At 46.7% G+C, this 24193-nt stretch overlaps 1 protein-coding gene across 8 annotated transcripts in view; it reads right to left on the bottom strand.

The window, feature by feature from the left end:
* The window catches only part of FBLN2 (fibulin 2), a 91550-nt gene that overhangs the window by 47673 nt on the left and 19684 nt on the right, over positions 1-24193 (bottom strand). For all 8 annotated transcript variants that reach the window (XM_056501656.1, XM_056501658.1, XM_056501655.1 and 5 more), the window contains exon 2: positions 17054-18502. In XM_056501656.1, the coding sequence (XP_056357631.1) occupies positions 17054-18377 (1324 nt within the window). In that variant the 5' untranslated portion in view covers positions 18378-18502. The remainder of the gene's footprint in view (positions 1-17053; positions 18503-24193) is intronic.

Genomic DNA, 24193 nt, shown 5'->3' with positions numbered 1-24193 from the left:
CCATTTTGCTCACAGGAGAGTGAGGTTGACTTCAAAAAGGAAAAGAAAACTGCCCTGCACAACTCAACACTACCCAAGAGTTGGAACCTCCAGCCCAAACCTCACCTAGAGCAGCAAGACAGAAGCAGAGGAAAGTCTTAAAAATCTATTTATGGCCAGGTAATTCTGATGGGAGTGACACCTGGTAACACCTACACCCTCCTCTCCTTTAGCCCAAATGGCAAAGAGAGTCAGCAAATGTTCTGTTGTACCCCAGAGCTGACAGACATCTCCCCTGGCACCACCCATGTCACACACACAGCTCTACCCCATCTCTGGGGATCCAAATTCACAAGTGGAACATTCTGCATGGACCTCATGGCACCTCAGAGCACTGCAGCCCTCCAAGCTCCAAAACTTTTTGAATCCTGTGGTTTTGTTGCTTAGTTCACCACCCACACATCAGCCTTCTTAAAACTTTATATTTGCCTATGAACCTCAGCAGCAGCAGCTCAGCCCCTGTTACACATGTGACAGCTGAGGCACAGTCTCCATTTAGACCCAGCACCCCCTGAAGTTTAATTAAAGCTGTAGAAGGCACACATTACATTGGGAATGTTCTATACAGGCAACCACTAACTGAAAACCTGGAAGGAAGAAAGATTGGCTCCTCTCACAGACCCACACAAGGACTGACACACATTTCTGCAATCTGAGCTGCTCAGTTCCAGATTCAAGACTTGAGACAACCTGAAAATTTGAAATGTGAATTTTTAACCACAAACTTGTTAAAAACTGGAGTTAAATTTAAAAGCGCAGCCAGGAGCACCAGTCATTTTCAGGCTGGAGGGAGGCTGAAGGGCTCTGCAGACAAACATTGCCAGAGCTCCACAGCAATGGGAGGAGATGCTGATACACAGGAGCTGAGTCAGATGGGGAATACACAGCTTGAGAGCATCTGCAGAGCAGAATGGATGAGAGCTCTGCTGTGATGACTCATCAACGAGACGCAGGAAATGAGGGTTACTCAAAACAGGAACCATTATCAGAGCAACATTATGTTTTATAATGGGAAATTAATGTTTTATTCAAGGGAAATTTGCTAGATATAATTTCTTGTATCCAAGCGAGTCTAGAACTCCAGCTCCACCTTGGATCTGATTTTCTTCCCAGTTCTGAACTCCCACAGTTGCACAAGCCTCTTGATTGGGCCTTTTCACAGGCTGGGAAGCTGAATGGAATGAATGGGATTTATCATATGTGATGGGATTCAGACATGGATGAACAGGGTTTGGGGGTTTTTAATAGATAAAAGCTCTTTGGGAAGAAACACTTATCTCAGTACATGGTATGAAAGATAAACGAGCACTATAAAATCTCCCACAGATTTTGAGAAGAACTGAACCTCAAAGAATATCCAGCTTCAGCCTTATCCAGAAATGTAAACAGTTTAAGGGGGGTGGTTGTTGTCCACAGTCTGCCAGTAATTAAGTACTAATTCTCTACCACCTACAGAGCGAGAAATTGGAGAGGAAGAATGGAACATTGCTAAGTGTGCACTTTTCAATCAGATTCCTGCATCTCCATCATCCTCACCAAACACTGCAGACCTGCCCTCCCCACCCTAAACCCACAGATGATTCCAGAGATCCCCAAAGGCAGAGGGACAGACCTGCCCTCCCCACCCTAAACCCACAGATGATCCCAGAGATCCCCAAAGGCTAGGTTAGGACAGATTATTATCTCAAAATTAGGCATTTCCAGAGTCAGCTGCAATAGTCTCAAAATGTCAATCCAACAGGAGCACAGGGAAAAAAATTCCCAATTCCCTCAAGTGGGGCTCTCATCTGTGATAACCAAATCCTTGAAAAGACCTTCACTCATTTTACCAAAACATTTTCCACATTATTTGCAGAGTTTTTTCCAGTGGAAGAAGATGAAAGGCTTAGTTGCCTTATCTGTAATTAGACATGCATTTGCTACGCATTCTTGGGACAAATAAACCAAATTTACCTTAATAGGGTGCTTTTATCCAGCTGAACTACTTTAAATTTGCTGCTGCTTTGTTGCACAGTAACATTTCACAAATAAAAACCAAACCCAGTGCCAGGAAAGCAACATTCCATGGCTTTTCTTTTCCAACCCTACAGACCTCCCTGGGCAAAAAAAGGAGGAAAGCGTTTGAAGCATGAAGGATTTTTCCCTTCCCTGTCTCCAGGCCCAAGCAAAGCCTTCCTGGAGCTGCCTGGTGACATCAAACACATCCAGACATCCCCATCCTGGGCTGATTCCCTGCAGCACCACATTTTGTGGGGCTCCTCCAGCCCGCTCCAAGGCTGGCTTTGGAGGACACACTCCAAGCTTGGGCCAGACCTCAATTTAGACAAGTATCTATGGCAACTGTGGGGTTATTTTAAACCATTCCTATTTAGCCACCTCCAGGCTGAATGTTAGACAAAAACCCAGCCTGCCCCATCAGGTGCTCCTCCAACAGCTCAGGGTGACAGAGCAGGACACTCCTGTCTGCTCCTCTCCCTTCCCCTGCACAACATTCCAGGCTTCCCTCGCCCTCTCTAGGGACTTCTGTGGATCTCAGCAAGAGAAATGCCTTTGTTTGGCTCTCATCCTTTCAAGCTCTCTGGTTCCTCTTCGGTTCTTCCTTGTTGCAGTGACCTCACCTGCTGCAGGTGCACCCAAGGAGAACTGCTGGGAGAGAGAGGTGTTCCTGCTGGGAGAGAGAGGTGTTCCTGCTGGGAAAATGTTCCTGCTGGGAGAGAGAGGTGTTCCTGCTGGGAAAGGTGTTTCTGCTGGGAGAGAGAGGTGTTCCTGCTGGGAGAAAGAGGTGTTCCTGCTGGGAAAGGTGTTTCTGCTGGGAGAAAGAGGTGTTTCTGCTGGGAGAGAGAGGTTTTTCTGCTGGGAGACGTGTGCCTGCTGGGAATGTGTTCCTGCTGGGAGAGAGAGGTGTTCCTCCCGGTAGAGATGTTCCTGGTGGGAGAGGTGTTCCTCCTGGGAGAAGTGTTTTTGCTGGGAGAGGTGTTCCTGCTGGGAAAGGTGCTCCCAGATCCTGCTGGGAAAGGTGTTCCTGCTAAGAGAGATGTTCCCAGACCCTGCTGGGAGAGGTTCTGTTGGATCCCAGAAGCCTGGGAGTTTTGAGCTTCCTGTGCTTTCTAGCACTGACCCCCTGGAGAACCTGAGGTCTTGGAGAAGGTTTCCAAAATTGAGTGATGGAGTTAGTCATGGGTGTGTAGTTAAATAGGTGTGTGATTTCACATGGTGAAGAGTTTTGAATTTGAGGTTTTTATAATGTAATAATAGATATGGGACAAGATGGAGGATTTTGGGTGCTGTTTCCTTTCTGTGTTCTTCATTCTTCATGCTTTCAGGCAGTAGTTTTTGGTTGGACACTTAGTGCTGCACTGAGGGTCACAGGAGTTTGGTTATGGGTCAAAAGTGTAAATAATACAGGTGTTAGCTCTTTATTGGACTGTTTAGCTTTAAAAGACCTTGTAAATACTTGATTCACCTCCATTTTGCTCACTTTTAGCTGGTAGCTGGAAGTGCTGCAAAATTCTCTGTACTTTAGATAAGATTTAATAAACCAAGCCCTAACATGAGAAATTCGTCTCCTTCATGTTTTTAATCCTGACTGAGTGAAGACAGAAGAAACTGCAGACAAGCCACTAAGTTGGGCAAATACCACATTTACAAGGTTCCTTCTGAGAGAGGTGTCCCAGACCCTGCTGGGAAAAGTTCCTGCTGAGAAAGGGCTTCCCAGGCTCCTGGCCACCCCGTCCCAGCCCTGCCACCACCCCACCCCGCCTGAGGGCTTTGGTGGCTGGCAAAGGACTGCAACAGCAGTGGAGCAGAAACATGAACCACAGAATTCCAGGACAGTTTGGGTTGGAAGGCATCTTAAAGCCCATCCAGTGCCACCCCTGCCATGGCAGGGACACCTTCCACTGTCCCAGGCTGCTCCAGCCCCAGTGTCCAGCCTGGCCTTGGGCATTGCCAGAGATCCAGGGGCAGCCACAGCTGCTCTGGGCACCCTGAGCCAGGGCCTGCCCACCCTCACAGGGAGGAATTCCTTCCAAATATCTCATCTAAACAGTAAAATCTAATGAACAGCTTTTAAATTGCTCTCTCTTTACAGGGTGTATGGGTTTTGTTTGGTTTTAAGCATTTGAAATTTAGTTTTTCTCTCTGAGGAAAACTGTGAGTCTCCTATTTTTCTAAAAAAACATGTTTTAAATGAAAGGTGATGCCTTTGGGCAGCCACAGGACTCCAGGGAATGGAACCTTACAAATAGCCTCAAATATCAGATTATTTGAAACATGTTGTAGAATTTGGCACTCCTTTAATTTTGTAGGTGATGTCCAAGGCATGCATTTCCATATTGGGAAGAGTTTATTCATCTTCTTTACAAGCACAACACCTGACAAGCAATTTAACCTCCTAGTAGATTAATGCTCTTCCCTGTTCTGAACATGACTTGCTGTAAAAGGCAGAAATCTGTCAAATTAATCAATTTGCATAACTGGCAGTTATGGAAGAAAAATCCAGGCAAGTGTTGCAGCCAAGCAGGAAGCCAGGTGCAGTGTGTTCACACATCCTTGTTATCAAGCTACAGCCACAAATGCATTTGCTGTGCTGTGTTTGCTTTGTAAACCAGGCCCTACTTTGCATCACTTTAAGGATTTTCTGAGCCCTGGGGCTCAGCTCAGCTCCCCAGGGAAAGGCTTTCTGTTTCACTGGAGACACTTCCCCTGGCTTGACCTCCAGTGACCAAAGCCCTGGGGCTCTGCAGCACCACACTTGTAAGGAATGTGCAGAAATTTCCATCTATCTACATGCCAAGTGTTTACATTGAGCCAGCCAGCATTCCTATACACCTATGGAACAATTCTACCACTTCTAAACTCCTGCTTACAAAGATTTTATTTTCAATTTCAATAAATTGTGGCAACAGCCATCACTGCTGCAGAACTGGGCTCTCCCCTGCTAGACAGAATAATTCAGGGAATGAATAGGAGCTATTTTAGCATCTGATGAAGGTGGATTTTTAGTCCTAACAAGTAGTTTAAAGTTGCTCAGCAGTCTGAAAGTCAACAACCAAGTCTTACTACCAGGGAATAAGAAAAGAGGACCAACAAGATAAAGGCATTTTCCAGCCTCAACACTTAGGTCCCCAGCACACAGCCAGAAGTTCCTCTGCACCTTTTTTAAGGCATTTGATTCCCAACAGTCTCACACACATGCACAGTGTGCCCCTCAGTGCTGGCTGTATTTACACACTCATCCTGCATGCTGTGGGTGATGTCTGTACTGAACACCAACTCTATCTGCTGTTCTAGACCCAGCCTGCACACCCACACATGAGGGTACAGTTTTGTGCTGCCTCTCCCCCAGCTGCACAGCCAGGCCCTGAGCTGGCTCCACACAGAGCCACCTTCTCTTAATCAGACCAACAAACTGAATTAATAAAGGTTCAACTTTACCTTCTCTGCCCCATGAGAGGCAGGGCCAAACAAACCTGCACTGTACACTAGAACTGATGGAGCAGCAGAGAGGGGACACGTTATGAGAGCAGATAATTTGCTTTTCATCCTTGGGACAATGCACAGATAAGGCAACACATACCCCAGAGTGCCATGGGTCACTCCACCAGAAACATCCTCAGCACCCACTGCCAACCTGCCTTCCCCTCCCCCTGCACTGCACCAACACTTGTTCCCTCTCACTTGCCTTGGCAGCTTTCAGGTTCTGAATATGGAGCAGATTCAAGCAGCAAAAGGAAAATCTCAGCAAGGTGGCAGCAAACAGCCAGTCAAAACAAACGAGAGGGGGGTCAGGAAACCTTCCTGGTTCACCTTAGGCATCAGAGTCATTCACCACATCAGCAGTGGGGTCCCCTGGCTCTCCAGGAAATGGATTCTGTCCTGAATCTTGCAGGAGAGTGAGAGAGAAAAAGAAAACTTGTGATCACCTCTGAGATGTGAGGATGTGATCACCTCTGAGGTATTTTCTAACCTTATTGATTCTTTGATTCTATTTTATATATATATATATATATATATATATGTTTCTTGCCCTTAAAATAGAAAATAGGAAACTGCTGTGAAGATTTCTTCACTAGTACCAGGACTACACCAAACTAAGATAAGACTTGCTCCAAGACAAGCAGCATTCTGACCTAGTATGAATGCAGCACACAATGACAATTCTTATGCTAAATACTTAGAAAACTGTGCAATTCCTCTGGGTTTAAAACGGCCATATGGCACAAAACTGACCATAGTTCAGATATTTATACTCAAGTGCATGATTAACTTTCTGTGGGAGTCTGAAAGTGTCTGTGCCACATTTGAAACACCGCAGTGAGAATCTCAGCTCTGTGACCCTGGCAAGAGTGGGGGAAGCATATTAATCAATCAACACCAGCTCTTCTTTCCCAAAGGAATGTGTTGGGTGAAGCTGGATGAGCAGGCATCAAGTCCTTTCCTGCCTGTCATGGGAAGAGGAGCTCGTTTGTGACCCTCAGCACCGTGTGGTGCCAGGGGCTCAGTGCTATCAGCTGCATGGCCATAAACACCCATTACCCAGACATTCAGTTTGGGGAATTTACAAACAAAAGGGACAAATGGCTAGAATAATGTATTTACATAGTGATCATATGGTTTATGAGGTATTCGTTTACTACAGATTAACTGTAAATTCTGGGAGAGGAATTTGAGTCTGACCAAAAATTATAACAAACAAGTAAGTGCTTTGTTACTGCAAAGGAAGCCTTGTGAAGTGAGAGCAACTGCTGTATGCCCATGTGAGATGTAAGGAATTCTTTCTTAAAGACAGCATTTCATTTTTTAAATTTTTAATGCGTAACAGCTGCCCTTCACCATTTTAAAGTAATGTCAGAGGAGCAATACAGCTAAAATGAGTGTATACCTCAATGAATAGGGTTAACATGGCATTGACAAGGCAGGGTCTGACCTTCAAAGTCTTCTTTCAAGGAACATTATTGACTCCACTTAAAAGCTGAATAACAAGCCAGCACTCTCTCTGAAATAGCAGGGTCAGATTTCAAAGCTGTGTAAATCTGTCCACCATACCAAGAGGAGACTTCAGTATTACCCAATAAAGGTCAGATCCCATGGCTGAAGGGGTGCAGACAAACAGCAGTGCTGATGATGCACTGGCTCTCTGCATGGTCCAGAGTGAGAATAGGGACTTGGGGCTGCAGACTAAAGGAGGCTCAGCCTCAGCCCTGCAGTGTTAAACTCGTTCACCCTCCCCACAGGCGTGCACCAGCACTCAGCCTGAACTGCCCTCTCTGCCACATGCCACAATTTCTCCGCATACCAAATTCTTCACACTGAAGAGCAAATGTAAGAGCTGGCTGACTCCAAAAGCTCCTGCTCATTTTTACTGGCTGGTTACACTCCTCAATAATAAGAAAAGCAGCAGTATAGTCCTTTTTCCATCTCAGTTGGTTATCTTCACATGGTGCCATGGCAGTGAGAGTCCCTGCCTGTCCCACAACTTGTTCTTGTCCACACCACAGCACAGACCTGTTCCTCTTGTCCCTGGGGACCAAGGATGGAGGAGAAAGAGCACAGACACCACCAGGAAAACTTTCCCAGGGCCATCAGCTGAGCAAGGCAAAAGTCTACTTCAAGAACACATGCAAAGCACATTCATCACTTTAAAGCGCTGTCCAAAACTTCTGACACCACAGCACAAGATTTTGGAAAGTCTCCATATTTATCTTCCACCAGCAAAACCACCATAGTCAACCCAAACTGACTGAAATTCAACATTTATGGAACCTTCTAATATAAAGCCAGCCATCACTGATGGTCACTATGCTATTCCTTTGATTTCAATGCCATGAGTTCAGACGCTTATCAACTTTGATTCAGAACTAGGAAAAGTACAAATTTTATCATTATTACGTGAGACATTACTTAAGTGTATGTTATCTTCAATGAAAACAGTTCCTCAGAGTGAATCTCTTACAAAATCATTTGGCTAGAACACTGCGGGTTTGAATCTGGAAATGAAAACTACCAGCAATTCCAACACCAGGAAAATTAATGAACATTGCAGAGGAAGGATTCTTGGATAAGAAGGAGAATTATATTAATCTTCAGCTGCTTATGGGCCATAAACAAGACATTTTATAGACATAGCTGCAGAATTACAGTCGGATGTAAGAAAGCTTTAAAGCCATCAGCTGGAAGCTTGGTAGCCAAACCCTGACAGCACTTGGCAGGGACGCGGGATGGGTGTACAGCTCTCTGTGCCACCAGGCACACAGTGCATTGCCTTCACAATCTTATCCAAAAGTCTTCCTCCTAGTTATTTCTCACCATCATTATTAAAAGTAAAAGGAAAAAAAAAAAAGATTTCTTAAACACCGTTCAACTCGCTCAGAGCTTCTTGTTCTGCTTGTTCAACGTAAAAGAACTCTTTAACCTTATGGAAAGAACCGTAAGAAGCCACCATAATATAAGCTCTATTTTCATTACAAAGACACATTTTCACCAATTTGCATTTCGTAGTCATGAAGTTCACTTTTGGAATGACAGACCAGACAAGTTTGGGCACGAATCCCCTGCAGACAATGCAGGGTGTGCTTTGCTGGTCAGAGTTTGCTTTCCAGGGAATTCTCCTCCCCACCAAAGCAAGGTTTGTGTGCCTGCAATGTCTTTTCCTATGGAGTATAACAAATGCTGTGCTACAAACCACCAACAAAATGTAATTGGTTCCTAAGTCCCTGCAGGATGTCTCCATCAGAACATGAATACAAGGAGCACTTTAGCTGATTCACTTCATACAAGATGTATAACTCTAATATTAATCACTTTAACTTGTCCTCAGAAAATGATTCCAGCAAGTAGCACATACAATGCCTTTGAAGAATCGACTGAAATGAACATAAAATAGTGAGAGGTGAGAAGGGAAGGAAACTGAGGTACAGCCAGATGTCCATGTTGCAAGAGTTCATACATCATCTTCTCAATTCTTTTTCCCTGCCTAGGAGCCAGCTCCAGCCAAACCCCAGCTGCCCTGCTCCAAACACAGCTGATGCTGCTGCTCACAGAGAATGTAAGGAAGAGGTGAGTGCTATTACAGATCAGTGCCAGACTGGAGCCCTCACATGGTGCTAGGGGGATTATTACACAAAGAGCACCTCAGTGCCATTCAAGACCAGAATATATTGCATCAAATTGGCTGAAAATTTTCTGGACCATGTCAGAAATGCACAGAAAATTTCCTTTTTCCCATCCCATCTCTGCCCCTTTTTGACAGCGCTCACTGATGATCCTCCGATCCTGTACTGAGCACACACTTGCTTTTCCAGTTGATTTGGATTTTGGTAACCTGTTGACCTCCCTTACATCACTGGAGGCATGTCTGCCTGCATTTCTTTCCTGCAGCACTCCCAGAAGAGTTCCAGTGGTGGTCCCCAGTGCCTGGTGGCCAACACCAGGCTGCAGGGACCCCACACCAAGTCCCCATGCTGGGCAGCAGCCCCCCCCAAACACCTCCAACCTTCTAGAAGTAACATTTCTAGACAGTCACCTCATGCAAAATAAAGCTCATCCTAAGCATTCACCTTTCCTTAGCCCTGAGCCACCCTCATGTGCCCAATTCAGATAACCTTGGTGGAAGGGTGTCCAGGACTAGCACACACTATTCCATGGGCAGTACAGGTCACTGCAGCAGCAAGCAGTCACTTGCCCTGTTCATGGCAGCAGTTAGGCCATGAGATCTCATCTGATGATTTTCATTGTTTTTAAGACGTAGAGTTTACACACAGGAACAGCTCACAAGAGCACCAGCTTTTACTACACCTTTTAAAAGTTACTGATGCAAATCCTCCCCTTTCAGGCAACTCTTTATACTGTTAAAAGGTTTTAAACCCAGAGCTGTTGAAGCCATAAACGCTTATTTTAGTACTTGGTAATTCAAAACTATGGGCAAACAACTCTGAGCCCTTCTGAACACAATAGGCCTCCCTGTGGTTCACAACAGCACCACAAAAAGCAAGCAGCACTCAGACACCAAGGAGAAGGAATTACTGCTCTGGGGATTTGTGTGAATGGCTCCATTTCTGGTGTAGGAAGGGTTGGAGAAGCTGCAGCCACAAGTGCAGCAGCGTGGTCAGGCTGGAGAAGGGCAGGCAGGGCTGGAGAGGGGCAGGCAGGGCAGCCCCAGCATCAGCCCACCCTGGCTGCCCAGCCTCCCTTCCCACCCCACTGCACCCACCCGAGCCATTGCCACCATCTCACAGCCACCCCATCACCACCAGAGCATCCCAGGATGGAGGGAAAGCAGCAATTCCTGCAGGCAGTGACCACTGCAGACACAGTGACTCTGGCATGCTGCTGCTCACACACCTGCAGGGAGCTGCCTGCTGTGTCCCAGACACACACAGGCAGTGGTGGAGCAGGGCAGGTGGCTCTGGGAGCTCTGCAGCTCCCCAGCCCCTGGCAAAGACAGGGAAGGGGAAAATGTGCAGAGGAGGTTTGCTGGCCCTAAATACAGCACAAATACTTCTTTCTCCTGCCCCTCTCCCAGCCTTTGGCTGAGCATAAACAGCCTCAGTGCTTTGGGATGGTGATTTAGGGCTTTCTGGTGGCTTTGGAAAGGAATTGGTCATCTCAGGCACAGCACACACAGACTGGGAACAGTCAAGAAAACATAAAAACTGCTCACACATAAGGGGATCTTTATAAAATTCCAATTACTTGCTGGCGTGTTACCTAAGAATCCCTGAGAGGTAAGAGACATTGCTTGCTGTGAGGCCCGGGGTAATGAAATTACAAATCCTTTCATGAGTAAGCATATGCTAGAAAGCTACGTTTATTTGGCCTACATATTTGAAACTGTTCAAAAGGTTATTGTCTCACAAAATCTGGATCACGAATTACTACTTATACTTTCTTTTCTCTAACAAGGAGCTATATTCAGAGTCGGTTTTAATTCCTTGGTGATCGATTAGAATCACAGACACATTACTGCAAAGAAGTCTCATTTAAATTCTGTTTTCTGAAGGAGTATCAATCATGCATACCAAAAAACCATACCCTCAGATACTTACTATAAATAACCAGCAAATGGAGTCCCCTCAAGAAACCTGGTGAGCCCAACAGTCTCGTCTGTTCAAGTGGGTAATTAATTTATACAAGAAAACTCCCATCTTATTTTTATACTTTGTCTGCAGCATGTTGGAATTTCAGAACCGAGATTCAATGTTCTTGTTGCAAACCACGGATGGAAGTGACTTTACATAAATAATGATTTTTATCTCTACAGAACAGGGACATGAGATGGGTTTTCAAAGGTATTTTGATGCAATCGTAGATAGGTTGGGACATAACTCCAGTTGTATTATAGCAACAATTTGAGATTTAAACTGTTTTAGTAACTAAACCCCCTGACACCAAGGATATCTGAACTCCCCCTGTTCAGAGTCCCTGTGAAAAGCCTGTCCCACGCACGCACTGCCCCTGGGTTTGTGCTGTAGGGAGGAAACAGGCAACAGAGGGCTCTCCCCTGCACACCCCAGCCAGGTGTGAATGCTCCATCCTGCTCCACCTTCAGTCATCCTCTGCACACTCCCTCGGTGCCAGCACTGAACACAATGGGTTTCCTTATGCAGAGCATTCCCAGCCAGCTGTGTGAGTAACTCCCTGTGCTGCAGCACCAGTCGGGGTACAATGCACTGTCAGCAGAGGGAAGTCTGACTGCACCTCACCAGCACACTAGGGCTGTGTTGGACAAGAATTGAGCTCTTCAGAGGGTATTTAATGGAGGCAAGGCTGGCAGGAGCTGCAGAACACACATCTGTCCCACCTTATAGACTGTACCTGCTTGTTGTGGTCCCCAGTAATTCACACTGAAGGCAGCAGCTGCCACCTTAATTTTACGAGTAACACAGGATGATGGAGTGCCTCCTTCTTACACATCTCTGTTAATGAGATTGGCAGGTACTGGGGTTTGAAAAGAAAAGAACTCAAGATCTGAGCATTTCTTAAATTATTTAGGTTCTTTCAAAGTGGGCAGACATCTGACTATGACAGGCTACACAGCTTTTAGCAAAGCATGGCACCCAGTCTTGGCATTCTGCATACCAGGTTTGTGCCACTGCACAGATCTTTGCAGCTTTAAAGAGAATCATCTAAACTATATTCTCTAACTAAAGACAACTAGTTCAATATACAGCTATGGCTTAAAATACTCTTTAAGATAAGGGGCAAAAAACAGCCCTAATAAAAGCCTGACACAAAAATATTGGTAGCCAGGAGCTCATGACCTGTGGTTAATATCTCAGTTTTAGAAGGAAGATGCACATGAGGAATGGGAGAAGGATGGTGGTGGGGAGGGTTTGGGCTCCACGGGGGAATTCTTGCAAAGAATAACATTCCCAATGCAGAGCCTGCAGCTCTGAGAGGCGCCCTGAAACTCAGCCAGCCGGAAAAGCAACTGCAGGATGTGACCCAGAGCAGCTCCCCAAACACAGCCAGGCAAGCAGCAGCCATGCAGCAACATGTCCAGAGCCCTCAGCCAGACACAAGCCCCAAAGCCCCGGCACTGACCCCAGAAGCACAGCCCTGGCTGGGACAGGTCTGGACACTGGGAATGCCAGCATGCCTGCTCCCATCCCTCACCTGAGACTGCTCCCAGCACTGCACACACACCCAATGCTGCCTGCACTGAAAGCAGGAGAAGCAGAGAGCCAGGTCACATCTGGCCAGCTGTGCCTGCAGATTGGAAACTCTGGCTACTGTTTATTTCAGAGTCTGTGAACAATTACTCTGAGAGCACTCCTCTGTGTCATATGGGCAGATTTGGGTCTTCCCTGCACCTTCTGCTCACAAATCCATGCCTGAGATGACAAGAGAAGGGGTGCAGGGGGAATCAGGGCCTCATATATACATGGGATGTTTTCATTAACAGAAATGGTTGAATTATTTCCTTTTTTCCTCCTAAACTAGCATCTGGCTGCCTAATAAAAGTACAAAGGCCATTTTTGGCAGAACAGATAGACACTTTTCTATTTTATTGTATTTTAGTCTTCCTTTTTCTGCAAGTATCTCAGCCAGCTTTATTCCCATTCATGCTACCTCAGAACTCCACCTACCAAAGAAACCCCTGAACACTGTCACCCGGGGCTGTAATTCATGCTGATTCACACTTGCTGGCCCAGAGGCTTTTTCTCCTCATACACCAGTCTCCAGAGGTTTATTTTTATTCCTCAGATATCCTATTTTGAGGGCTCAAAGCTGATTTCTTTCCGTTACAGAAAGGACTGGAATAAATAGAGAACACAGGATTAAGCCTGAGGTAATTCAAGTAACAATGAGACAACACTTCACCTGATAGCAAAAAAACCAAAATAATTGCAAACAGTTTGTTTCTGAAGGACCATACCAGCATTCTCCCACCTCCAGTGCTTCTTATGGTGGCAGTAAGAGGGACAAAGGGTGCTCAGGGAATGCTTCCAAACCCTCACTGCAGGTCTGCTTTCACAGAATATCCAGGGTGGAAGAGACTAAAAGGATCATCAAGCCCAACTCCTGGACCTGCACATGGATCTGTTTGTCCTTCATTTTGGAAATTCAAGGTCATCTTTCTCCAGGAGTTTCAGAATCTGCAAATATGCTGCAGATGGGTAGGCCGAAATCTCAGCTACCTCCTCAGAAGTTTCACAGCAGCCCCCCAGCAGCTCCTGCCTGGTCAGGATCCACCTGCAATAAATGTCACTCTCAGATCTCAGCTCCCCAGCTGGTGCAATTCACTCCAGCTCGAGAACAATTATCTTTATCTCTAAAAGCCACCACGATAAAAAACAAATCACCAGTTGTGGAGGAGTTTAAATGGAAAAACACCTCCACTTTGAAACATGACAGGTCCAGCTAGACCCAAACTGCTGCTAAGCCTTCCCAAACCAAAATGCAAATCATAAAACATTCACAGTGAGGTTGCTTGCTACCTGAGTTACATTTATCCAAGGAATAGCACTCTACTGCCAGAGCATGGGGGAATGGAAGAAAGTGGGAAAATTATAACAGAATTTGATGCTAAGTTCTTGAAATATGTTTTACTCAGCCCTGCCTTGATCAGGGCATTTTTAGGATGAGAAAATAGGAAATACAGAAATTAAAATTCCCCCCATTTACTGCTCTTGCAGTAAGTGACAGGGTAAGATCAATGTTTGGAGAGAGACTGTATAAAGAGAACAGTCTCCATTAATCTCATCCCCTCCCATGGTGAAAGCACTTAATTTACACTTTCTCAGCTGAGTAATTACCTCTGCTATACTCTTACAGCTCCTCTAGGAACAGAGTAGCTGAACACAGGGCACTACTACAGATGAAGAACAATGCTAAAAAGCAGAAAGAAAACCAAACCATGAAATAACCTTTCCTGAGCACCCAAGTGTTCCATGTTGTTTCCACCATTAGATTATGTAACAACCAGCAGAGATTTGGCAGATGAAAACTCAGCTACATATAAAACCAAAGTGAGATATTTAAAATACAAGTAATAAAGCCAAGTTTTTAACCAAAGGCATCAGGATGCAACCATAGCAGATTTCTGGGACCAGGATACAGCTCAACAGGAGGAACAAATGCAACACCCACCTAACTTGGGCTGAAAGTCTCTCTGGAAGCTCTCATAGTTCTCTAAACTTTTCTAAACTCTGGGCAAAAAGAAACACTAAACAAAACATAAAAATAAATCTAGAATGGCCATAGAGTCACAGAAATGTACCCCAGAGCACGCTGCTGAGAACTGATCAAACAAAACCCTGCACACTGCCAGAGTGGCTGCAGCCTCACTAGAGAACAGTAGTACAGCCCCACAGGCTCTGAAAACCAGGGGATTGATGTAGTTTACATCATGCTGACGATTTCTGAAGGGTGAAAAGAAGTTATTTGGCAATTCTGGTAATTTTGTGATTTTATAGTTGGAAATATTGCACAAAATTAATGTTTTCGTTCTGTATCTGTAGGCGAGATTAATTTTTCTTTCAAGTCTGACAATATCTTCACTCCCCCTCCACCACCGGCTCAGGAGTCACCAAAGACACAAGATGTATGTGTTTTATTACTCGAAGCACATGGAGCTGCTCCCATGAATCACAGGCACGTCAATTAAAAGAGCAGAACGAGTGGAAACACTGCTATCCCCAGGCAGCAGCACTGGCCATGGCAAGAGAGAGCCTTCATCTCTGGAGAGGGTGCTGTAGCCCCCCAGAGATCTTCCACCACTATTCCTGATGGGAATGGTGGGGCAGACCAGGGGCTGCCAGCCAGGTCCCACCTGTCAGGGACTGTGGGTGATGGACACGGCGTGGTGGCACCCAGCGCTGCCTCCCAAAACACACAGCAGCTCCCTGGGGCAGGCAAGCAGCAGTCTCAGAGCTGCAGTATCTACTGCCAGACAGGGAGTTCTGTGCTCCCATGGGACATTTATTTTTCATTTCTGCCTCTGCAATATTTAAAGGAAATTTTAAGTATCTCAGCTAAGGAGAAAATGGAACCCAGTGAGTCCCAAGCTGGCTTCTGTCAGCTGAACAATTCATGCCTGACATGCCATTCTCACATCTTGCTCCAGGCACCCCAACCTAATCCAGCCCCCCAACCAGACCTGTCTCAGCCAAGCAGCTCCTGGGAATCAAAGACTGCAAATCACCCAAGCAGACTCTAAAATCCAGTACTTAGCTCTGCTGCTGAACACTTTCACCCCAACAGACTTTCTTAAACCCTCTCATTGAAAATTTCAGGGTGCTCCACCCATTTTTCCTTTTTTTGAAAAAAAAAAAAAAAAGGCAATTTAATTTTTTAAAACATATCTTCTTTAAAGTTACATCAGGAAACAGGTTATTGTGTGTCAGTCCTAACTCAGGCCTACGTATCATACACATCCTTGATGCACAGCTCACATTTTGAGGGAGGCTGGACCAAATAAAAGGGAAGTCAAAAGAAAAGGAAAAAGCTGCCATCTCCATCCATGGACCTGGCACACTTTCTGTTTGAACAGCCACGAGGTGCTGCTGGTGTTGGGACTTAAGAGTCTGAGCTCCAAATCTGCTCTCCTCCTCCCATCTCCCCTAAAGTTCTCCAGGAGATGGAATGGATAGCTCAAGATTTAAGGGCTACCCACACAGCCCAGGGGAAACAGCACTGCCTAGGGACTCATCAGTATGCCCTGCAAGCATCCTCCAGCTGAGTCTCGTGAGAACATTTTGTGCCACATCTTGAAAGAGGAGGTACTGCTCTTGATTTGATGAAAAATGAATTGGAAATGTGAGCTGTATATGTGCTAATTTACAGCGATGAAGTTTGCATTCATTACATTAATGAGCATTGCACAGAGCATATAATCAACATTCCCTGCAGATGTCAAGAGGAATCCAGAGGCAGGAGGAAATACGTATCCTTGCCACATCTGATCGTAAACATCATAAACTTGCAGCCCCCAAAAATCATAAAGCAAGAGAGAGCCCTTTTTCTCCCTCAGGGGTATTTGAGTATATCTCTTAAGTTCTTGAAATAATGAGCTCAGACAGGCTTTCAACCATGAGATAAATATTACAACTGCTCTAAACATTTTTATTTAGAAAGTGAAAGCACAACTGTTTCACTTCCTTCCCAGAAGAAGACAAAAGCTACAAATGTGATTACACTGAGTTGGTAACTGGAGATAACTAATTAAATCCTTCTGTGTAGAGAAAGATGTTTCTTTAACATCATGACAGAAGTTAAAAGCAAGTAATCGAAGAAAAATGCCAGAGTTAAATAAATCATCATCTGAAATAAAGTTAAAATACCAGAAAACCCCATCCACTGTGTGTGAAATCAAAGCAAGGTGGGCAACAGTGAAATGGTACCTGTTCTGTGGAACGAAACACAAACCACCTCCTCAAGGGCTGGAAGAAGGTTGGTGGTGGTTTCATTGATTTCAAGGCCACGTGCAGCACCAGAACAACACAGCAGAGGAGGAGCACCAATGTTACCAGAGCAAGAGCTCTCTAGGCACCCACACTGGGGTGGTTCTTACCTTCTGGCAGCCTGGGGTTAGTGTGGATGGAGTTGGGGTCCCCGTCCTCCTCAGGGTGGTAACGATACAGAGTCTGCGACTGCTTTGGGGAGGACTGGCTACGCTCTTCCTCCAGAGCCACAGGAGGAGAGGTGGTTGCACTGAACTTCACCTTGGGGAAATCATTCCCCTCAAGGCTCTCATGGGACGGCCTGGCTGAGCTCGGCTCTGTGAAGTTCACCTCTCTCAAGCTCTGATACATGCTATTCTCTGGCTCTTCCTTCCTGGCATGCTTTTTCATTTTGGAGTGGGGGGTTCTTTCTTGCTCGTGCCTCTCTTTGCTCCCTTTTGGCCTCCTCTCCAGCTGCTCCGGGCGCTGGGGTGTCTCGGTGGTGGCCGCGGTGTGCTGTGGAGGAGCCCCGGCGGTGGCTGGTGCCTCGCTGTGTGTCACCTGCTGGAAGGACGGTGCCGTGGTGCGGGGCAGCCTCCGGCCGCGCTCCGTGGCCCCGCGGGGCTCGGCAGGGCCGCTGGGCGCCGCGCTGGGGCCGGGCGCCGCCGTGCCCTCGCTGTGGGGCTGGGCCGTGGCCGGCGCCGAGGGAGCCACGCTGGCCGCCAGGTAGTCGTAGTCCTCGGCCTGCTCCTGGCTGAGGCTCTCGTGCTCCAGGTGGGACGAGTAACTCCTGTACTTCTTTGGAGCCTCCACCTGGGCGGTGTCTCCTTCGGAGGCCTCCTGGTCGTAGCTGTAGGGATCGTCGTAGTGCCTCTCGGGCTCGCCGTCCTCGGCGTCCCCGGGGCTGGCCGTGTTCAAGGAGAAGGTGTCGCAGTCCGGCAGCTGGTAGCACATCAGCTCCCCGCCGGCGTTGGGGCAGTGGCACACCTTGCAGGGGGGCATGTGGAAGGTGTGCCCCGCCACGTACTTCTGTCCCTCGTGCAGGCAGCCGATGCGGCCGCACTGCGGGCACCCGTCGGCCGGCACCACCGCGTCGATGCAGTTCGGGGGCAGCTCCGGGCACAGCATGAACTGGCAGCTGATCTTGCCGCCTCCCTTGGGGCACGAGCACTCGGTGCTGCCGAAGTCCACGAAGTAGGACTGTCCCTCGGGCACCTTGCCGTTGACGAAGCCCACGTTGACGCAGTCGTAGTACTGGTAGCCCTCGCAGGTGCAGCCGTGCTGCAGGCACGTGGCGCAGCACTCGCCGGGCTCCAGCACGTCCTCGATGCAGTTCTCCAGGGGCTGGCACTCGGCGCCCGTGCAGTCCCTCTGCGCCTGGCAGCTGCCCACACACAGCAGCATCAGGAGCAGGGCATCCCAAGGGCTCTGCTGCCAGCTCCGGGCCCTGGCCATCGTCTTCCCGAGGGAACGCGGCTCCGCTCCAACCTCGCACGTTCAGCCTTGGCTGCTCTCCTGCAGGGCTGGCGCTTCAGCTCCCAATCTGCAGCGGTTTCCCGAGTTACCTTTTCTCATAGATCCTGGAGTTATGAAAGAAAACTCTGTTAAAGACTACACTCAGCACAAATCCTGTTAAACATTAGAGGTCTTTAAAAGTTGGGACGAAATCCAACATCTGGAAACCTAAGGACAAAAATTAATCATAATGCCTTCCAAGCGTTAGAGGCACTAAGTTTGGAGTTGGATGCTTCTCCCACCCCTATTTTGAAAAGGAAAGGAAGAAAAAAAAATGGTTGAGACTGTTCTGTTTTGGATCTGTTGACAAAACATACATATTTCAATAAAAAGAAGGCACTTCTTTATACTTCAATGCCTTTTTGTTAATCTTTCCAGCTAAAAAGATTTTTTGGCAGAGAATAAGTAAATACACAGTTCTTCCTCTGCAGATATGAGCTTAAGATAATTATTCTTTATGTTTTAATTACAGAGACTCAAATCTTAAGGAATTTTTATAGACAAAACTTAGCCTTGGGACGTGAGAATTTGTCTGTACACATGTTAACTCAAAATCTGGATTTTTTTCTGTCTCCTTCCCCCACTGAGCAATCTCTTGCACTTCAGTCTTCAGCATTAACAGTTATTTCTTTGCTCCAGTGGGGCTAAAATAGAACTTCTTTGTGTGTTGCGGTTACTTTGTGGTTACACATCATATTAACTATCCTGTAATACATATTAAGGGCCGGATCCTCTGCTCACAGAGGCTGGCACAACTCCACAGCAGGACTGTGGTGCACAGAGGGATCAATTCCAACTTCACTGGAGGACATTTCCAACAGCTGAGGACGTGCCACCACTGGCAACTACTTCTTTTAGTTTTGACACCACCAGCAGTACTTTTTAGTGAATTACTATACTATGAACACACAATATAGATCTATACATACATGAACTGGCATAACAACACTTTATTAAAATGCCTTGAAGAAGAGTAAATGGTTTGCTGTTTAATTACTACGCCCTTTGAGCATCAAAAAGTTCCAGGGTTCATCAGCTGTTGTCCTTTATATAAAAATTATGCTCACAAAGCCACACAACACGGAAAACCACTTACAACAGAAAAACAATTTGCCTACAGAATTTTATAGAACCAGCAATCTGATTATTTTCCCAGGACTCCTCCCATCATCAAAAAAACAACCCTAAAACATTTATCTTGGGGGTAAAATACATCCACATCACCCAGAACAATGAACCACACACGCAAGAGGAGTTGTGCCAGAAAATTCATTCAGGAAGATTAGTTCTCCCATTCAAAGGGGGCTTCCAACAAGGCTGCTCAGTCCCTCTGGCAAGAGGCCAGGCTCTGGGGAAAGCGTGCCTGTTCTGATAAGATACGGACAAACCGTGCTAAGAATTTCCACAGTTCTGCTCTGGAATCCCAATTACTTCAGTACCTTATATAGAGACAGAATTCTTACAAATGCAGATTTCCTACTACTAATTTGAGTATATTAGCTGAGTGTGCTAAAGAAGAGTGATTGAAGGAAAAATAAAATTGTCAGAAAATACAATAATGGCTTGGAAGGATCTCACTTTTTCAGAATCTCGCTGCTCTCAAAAACCAGACTATTTCTCATGAAGGAGAATTTTCAATATGTAGCGCTGAAATTAATTCCTCAGAACGCAGCCTGGGAATTAATAATTTATCCTGCTTTCAGCAGCTTTTCCAGGTAATCCAAATTTGTAATTGCTACATTGCTTTAGCTGGGAAATAATGAATGGGAGAACAACTACAGGTAACTTCTGTAAGGCGCTGGCAGCAGGATTTTGTCACATCCCCTCCCGAGGCACCTCCTGGTGCCTCAGTGCAGGTGTGTCCCCTGGGCAAACCCCACGGGGAGGCACATGAGCTCAGCTCTGCCCTGGCCATGTTGTCTCTTCCACATCAGGCTTCCCAGAGAGCCCCAGCACCCAGCATGGGCCATCTGGATGTCAGAGGCACAGGTCTGGCAGCTGTGTGTGCACCAGGGCAGGGCCAGGCATCACCTGTACCAGGGAAGGTAAGGCACAGGTGAGACACCCCCAGTCCAGCTGTGCTGCCCTGCTGGGGCACAGCTCCAGGTACAGGCTCCCCAAAGCTCCTGAGCACACACTCAGACTCCCAACACAAACCCCACTGATCCTGTGCTGAGGCACGAAGCAGAAAGCAGTTGTCACTCACAGGGACAGTGTTGAGGGACAGCTGAGGGTTTGTCACAGGCCAGTCCTGCTTTGGTGACAGGAGCTGCCCCTGTGCTGTCACCTCCTTCCCCCCTCACCACGGTTTGGCCCAAGGGTTCATTTGCTTGTCTGCGTCACTGCCAGTCCTTCCTCTGCTCCCATCCTTGCTCCCTTGCTCCCTTGCCCACAGAGAGCCCAGAGAGCTCATGGCCAGCCCTGTCACTGCTCCTGCTTCTCACACTTTCTGCTCTGTGCCCTGCTCTGTGCCCTCGTGCCTTCCTCTCCCCACCCTTTCCACATCCCTCAGCATTTGGGTTTTCAAGCTTAACTGATAAGGCTGAAATCCTTATAATCCTTCCTCTATAAATGCCACCCCAACTTTCCCTTTCCCCAGGCTCGCTTTCCTTTCTCAGAGGCTCCTTGTTTCTGGTGCAATGACTCCAACAAAAAGTATCTTTTTATTCCTTTAAACTGCTGCATTTCCCTGTGCTTTCTCCATCTGTTTCCCACACCCATCACTCCCCCCAGCCCATAAACTCACATATCAGAGAAACAGTCTCTGCTTCAGGCACAGAGAAAACCATCTTTGAGGGAAGCACAGCCATGGCTGCTGAGCCCCATGGAGCCCCATCCCTGCTCACAGAGCTGTGCTCCTGCCAGCCCTGCAGCTGATGTGCTCCACCTCTGGATCCCTGCCCTTCCCCAGCACTGCAACGATGCTCCGGAGACAGCAGCTCATTACTGGGGAATGCCATCAAAAGCTGGAGCTGTAAATAAAGGTGTCTGAACCAAGAGGGTATAAAAAATGCACTATCTCTGTAGGGTAGGGGAGTTTAATACTAGCAGATGTTATTGCAATAAGTAGTTTCCATTAACTATTTTAATGCTTTCCTTAATGTCCTTTTACACTACTGGGGCAGTATGCAAGGGCTTCACTAGAATGAGAATTGGTTCTTTGTACTCTCACCAATGCCCTTCGCCCACTCTTACCAGCGTCACTGACTTCTGCTGTTCCTTTGAAGGACAAATTAAGCCCTGCACACCTAAAATAAAAGTCTTTCAAAGGCTCTGTAGAAAGCTGTGAAGAGCTCTACAGCAAGGAACCATGTGCCACCTGTGCCAGCCCTCATGCACTGCTTCATGGCCCAGGAGAATTCCATTCATGTCCACTCTGGAATTTCCTAACCTGTCTATGCTGCTCTGCACTGGCTCAAGGGCCGAGCCTATTGGCTTTACTGGGTTTTACTGGGCCATTATTAAAGAAGTTCCTGTCATTCCTGTGCTCATAATTCCTCCTGAGCAAGCAGAAGTGCCCATGCAAGAGAGGGGCAGTGCTTTGGACTGAGAGTGAGCCCCTCAAATTCTACCCATGTAAACATGTGAGGTAAAGCAGCAGCAAACAGCAGATGGTCACATGGCTGCAGTTCCTCATGTCCCAATTCCTTATTTAAACAGTATTCCTAGGAAAGGCAGAGTAAAGACACCTTATGGAAAACCAGCTTTAAAGAGAGTCCAAATAAGCATCTACTGCAGGCACATATTTTCATGGAAAAGGAAAGCAGATGAAACCAGTATCTATGTGATGGGACATCCAAGGCTAACAGCAGCAGTCATCAAGATTATAACTTGCCCTGGCTGAAAAACATCATATTCCTGTCTGCTTGCAGGGGAATAAAACAAGATTTCAAGACACTTATTTCAATTCGGTTTGGGGCCAGCAAGTTATAAATTTTGACATTTTTTGCAAAACAATATACTCCAAGTGATTTACTTCAATCAAAGCCATAACATAAAACCAAAAGGAAGAATGTTGACTTGATTAAAATTGTTCAGTCGTATTACTCAAAAATGTTGATGAAACCAGTGTGTTCCCACAGAAGATCTAGACATTTTAAATGTGCAACTTCTTTAAATCAAGAGGAGCATTTTATTGGGAGATTCTTTTTCCAGATGGTTTCATTTCAGTGCTGGACCAGAAAGCTTATTTTAGGTAAGCAGAGGTGACAGGAGGCACTGTCCTGCAAGGATTTCACACAAAGAAAACCCCCCTGTGTGAAGGGTGCTCCAGAGACATGCAGAAGGTGGGCACATGTGGAAGAGATACCACAGGAGCAACAGCATTCTGTCAAATGCTCCCTGAACAGAAGGAGGCAGCCATTTACAAACAAAAAGCAGTAAAAAGAATAAACCCAGCATAGGAGACTGTAGGAGAACTCACTGACTTCCATCTTTAAGATGGACCTGTGATTTCACCAGGTGCAGAACCCTGTGAAGAGGTTTAGACAGGACAAGTCTTTTCCCTGTCCCACCTCTCAGTCCCTCACTAAATTGCCATTTTCGATGATGACAGGAACAGAAATGCTGCTCTGATCTGTATCTTCTGCTTCTGAAAGTGAACAGGGCCAGATGCCAGGCTGATGTAAGAGCAGAAGGTGGCAGCCATCTGTGCAATCCCTCCTGTGCTGGGTACTGGGAGCACAACTAGCTGAAACTGGGAGCAGCCCCTGAGCCTGCCCATGAATCCACACCTAAAGTTCAGACACACAGAGAAAAAAACTATGGGAAAGCCAGTGCAGGGCTGGCACAACACAAGTTCATCAGCCCACATAGCTGCCATGAAAAATTTTCCTGGTTTCCCTGTGCCAGCCAGCTGAAATTGGCTCTGCAGGTTCAAGCTGTACGTGAGCAGGGACCAAACACAGCCCTGCTCTGTGTTGTGGAACCTGTCGGTGATGCTGAATCTCTTCTCACAGGGGGAAAGCTCTGCAGAAAGCAGGACAGCAGGCAAGAGCACATGTGCACACCCATCCCAAGGAGCAAGGGAATGTATTTCCCCAGTCTGAGCATTTTCACACCTCTCCCCAGCCAGAGCTCTGGGCTGCTGCAGCTGCCAGCAGCTCCTCGCTGCCTGCGGTCACAGCTTAGACTGAGGGAGGAAGCAGGGAGGGGACGGAAGGAAATAACAATTTAAAAACAATCCCTTTTCAATGCAAGAGAAAATGGAAATTTGTGAGAGCATTTGAATCTTGTATAAAAACCAGAAAAAACCCTAAACCCAGTAACTCCTGACTGGGCTGTGCCAGCCCATGGATTAGATCTTCCTTTCACACCCTCTCAATCCGGAAACTTGTGATCTCACCAGGCGCTGGAAGGGATTGCTGCTGGAAGGGATGGGATTGCTGCTGGAAGGGATTGCTGCTGGAAGGGATTGGATTGCTGCTCTCCTCGCAGAGGGAAATGCAGGGCTATTCACCAGGAGGATGAATGAAAAGGGAGAAGTGTTTCCACCACTGCTCTTACACAACACTCAGGCCCAGGGCCCATCATCTCTGCCTGCAAATTAATGGAATCCGAGCTGAGCTGAGCCCCTGTGTTGGGCAGAAGGACCAGAGGGGTAGGATAAACCTCAGGGTAAATCCCAATCCAACGAGCTGCTTTTTGTTATTCAAAGTAAAGCACTCTGGAGTTGTCAACACTCTGGTTCTTGGCTATACAAGCCCATGTTCAGGAGTCATAGCTTTTGCAGGCAGTTTTCCTCAGCTTTGCTTTCA

The sequence above is a fragment of the Oenanthe melanoleuca genome, chromosome 12, assembly GCF_029582105.1.
Source record: "Oenanthe melanoleuca isolate GR-GAL-2019-014 chromosome 12, OMel1.0, whole genome shotgun sequence".
Classification (NCBI taxonomy): domain Eukaryota; kingdom Metazoa; phylum Chordata; class Aves; order Passeriformes; family Muscicapidae; genus Oenanthe; species Oenanthe melanoleuca.
This window is presented reverse-complemented; position numbering and strand designations above follow the sequence as displayed.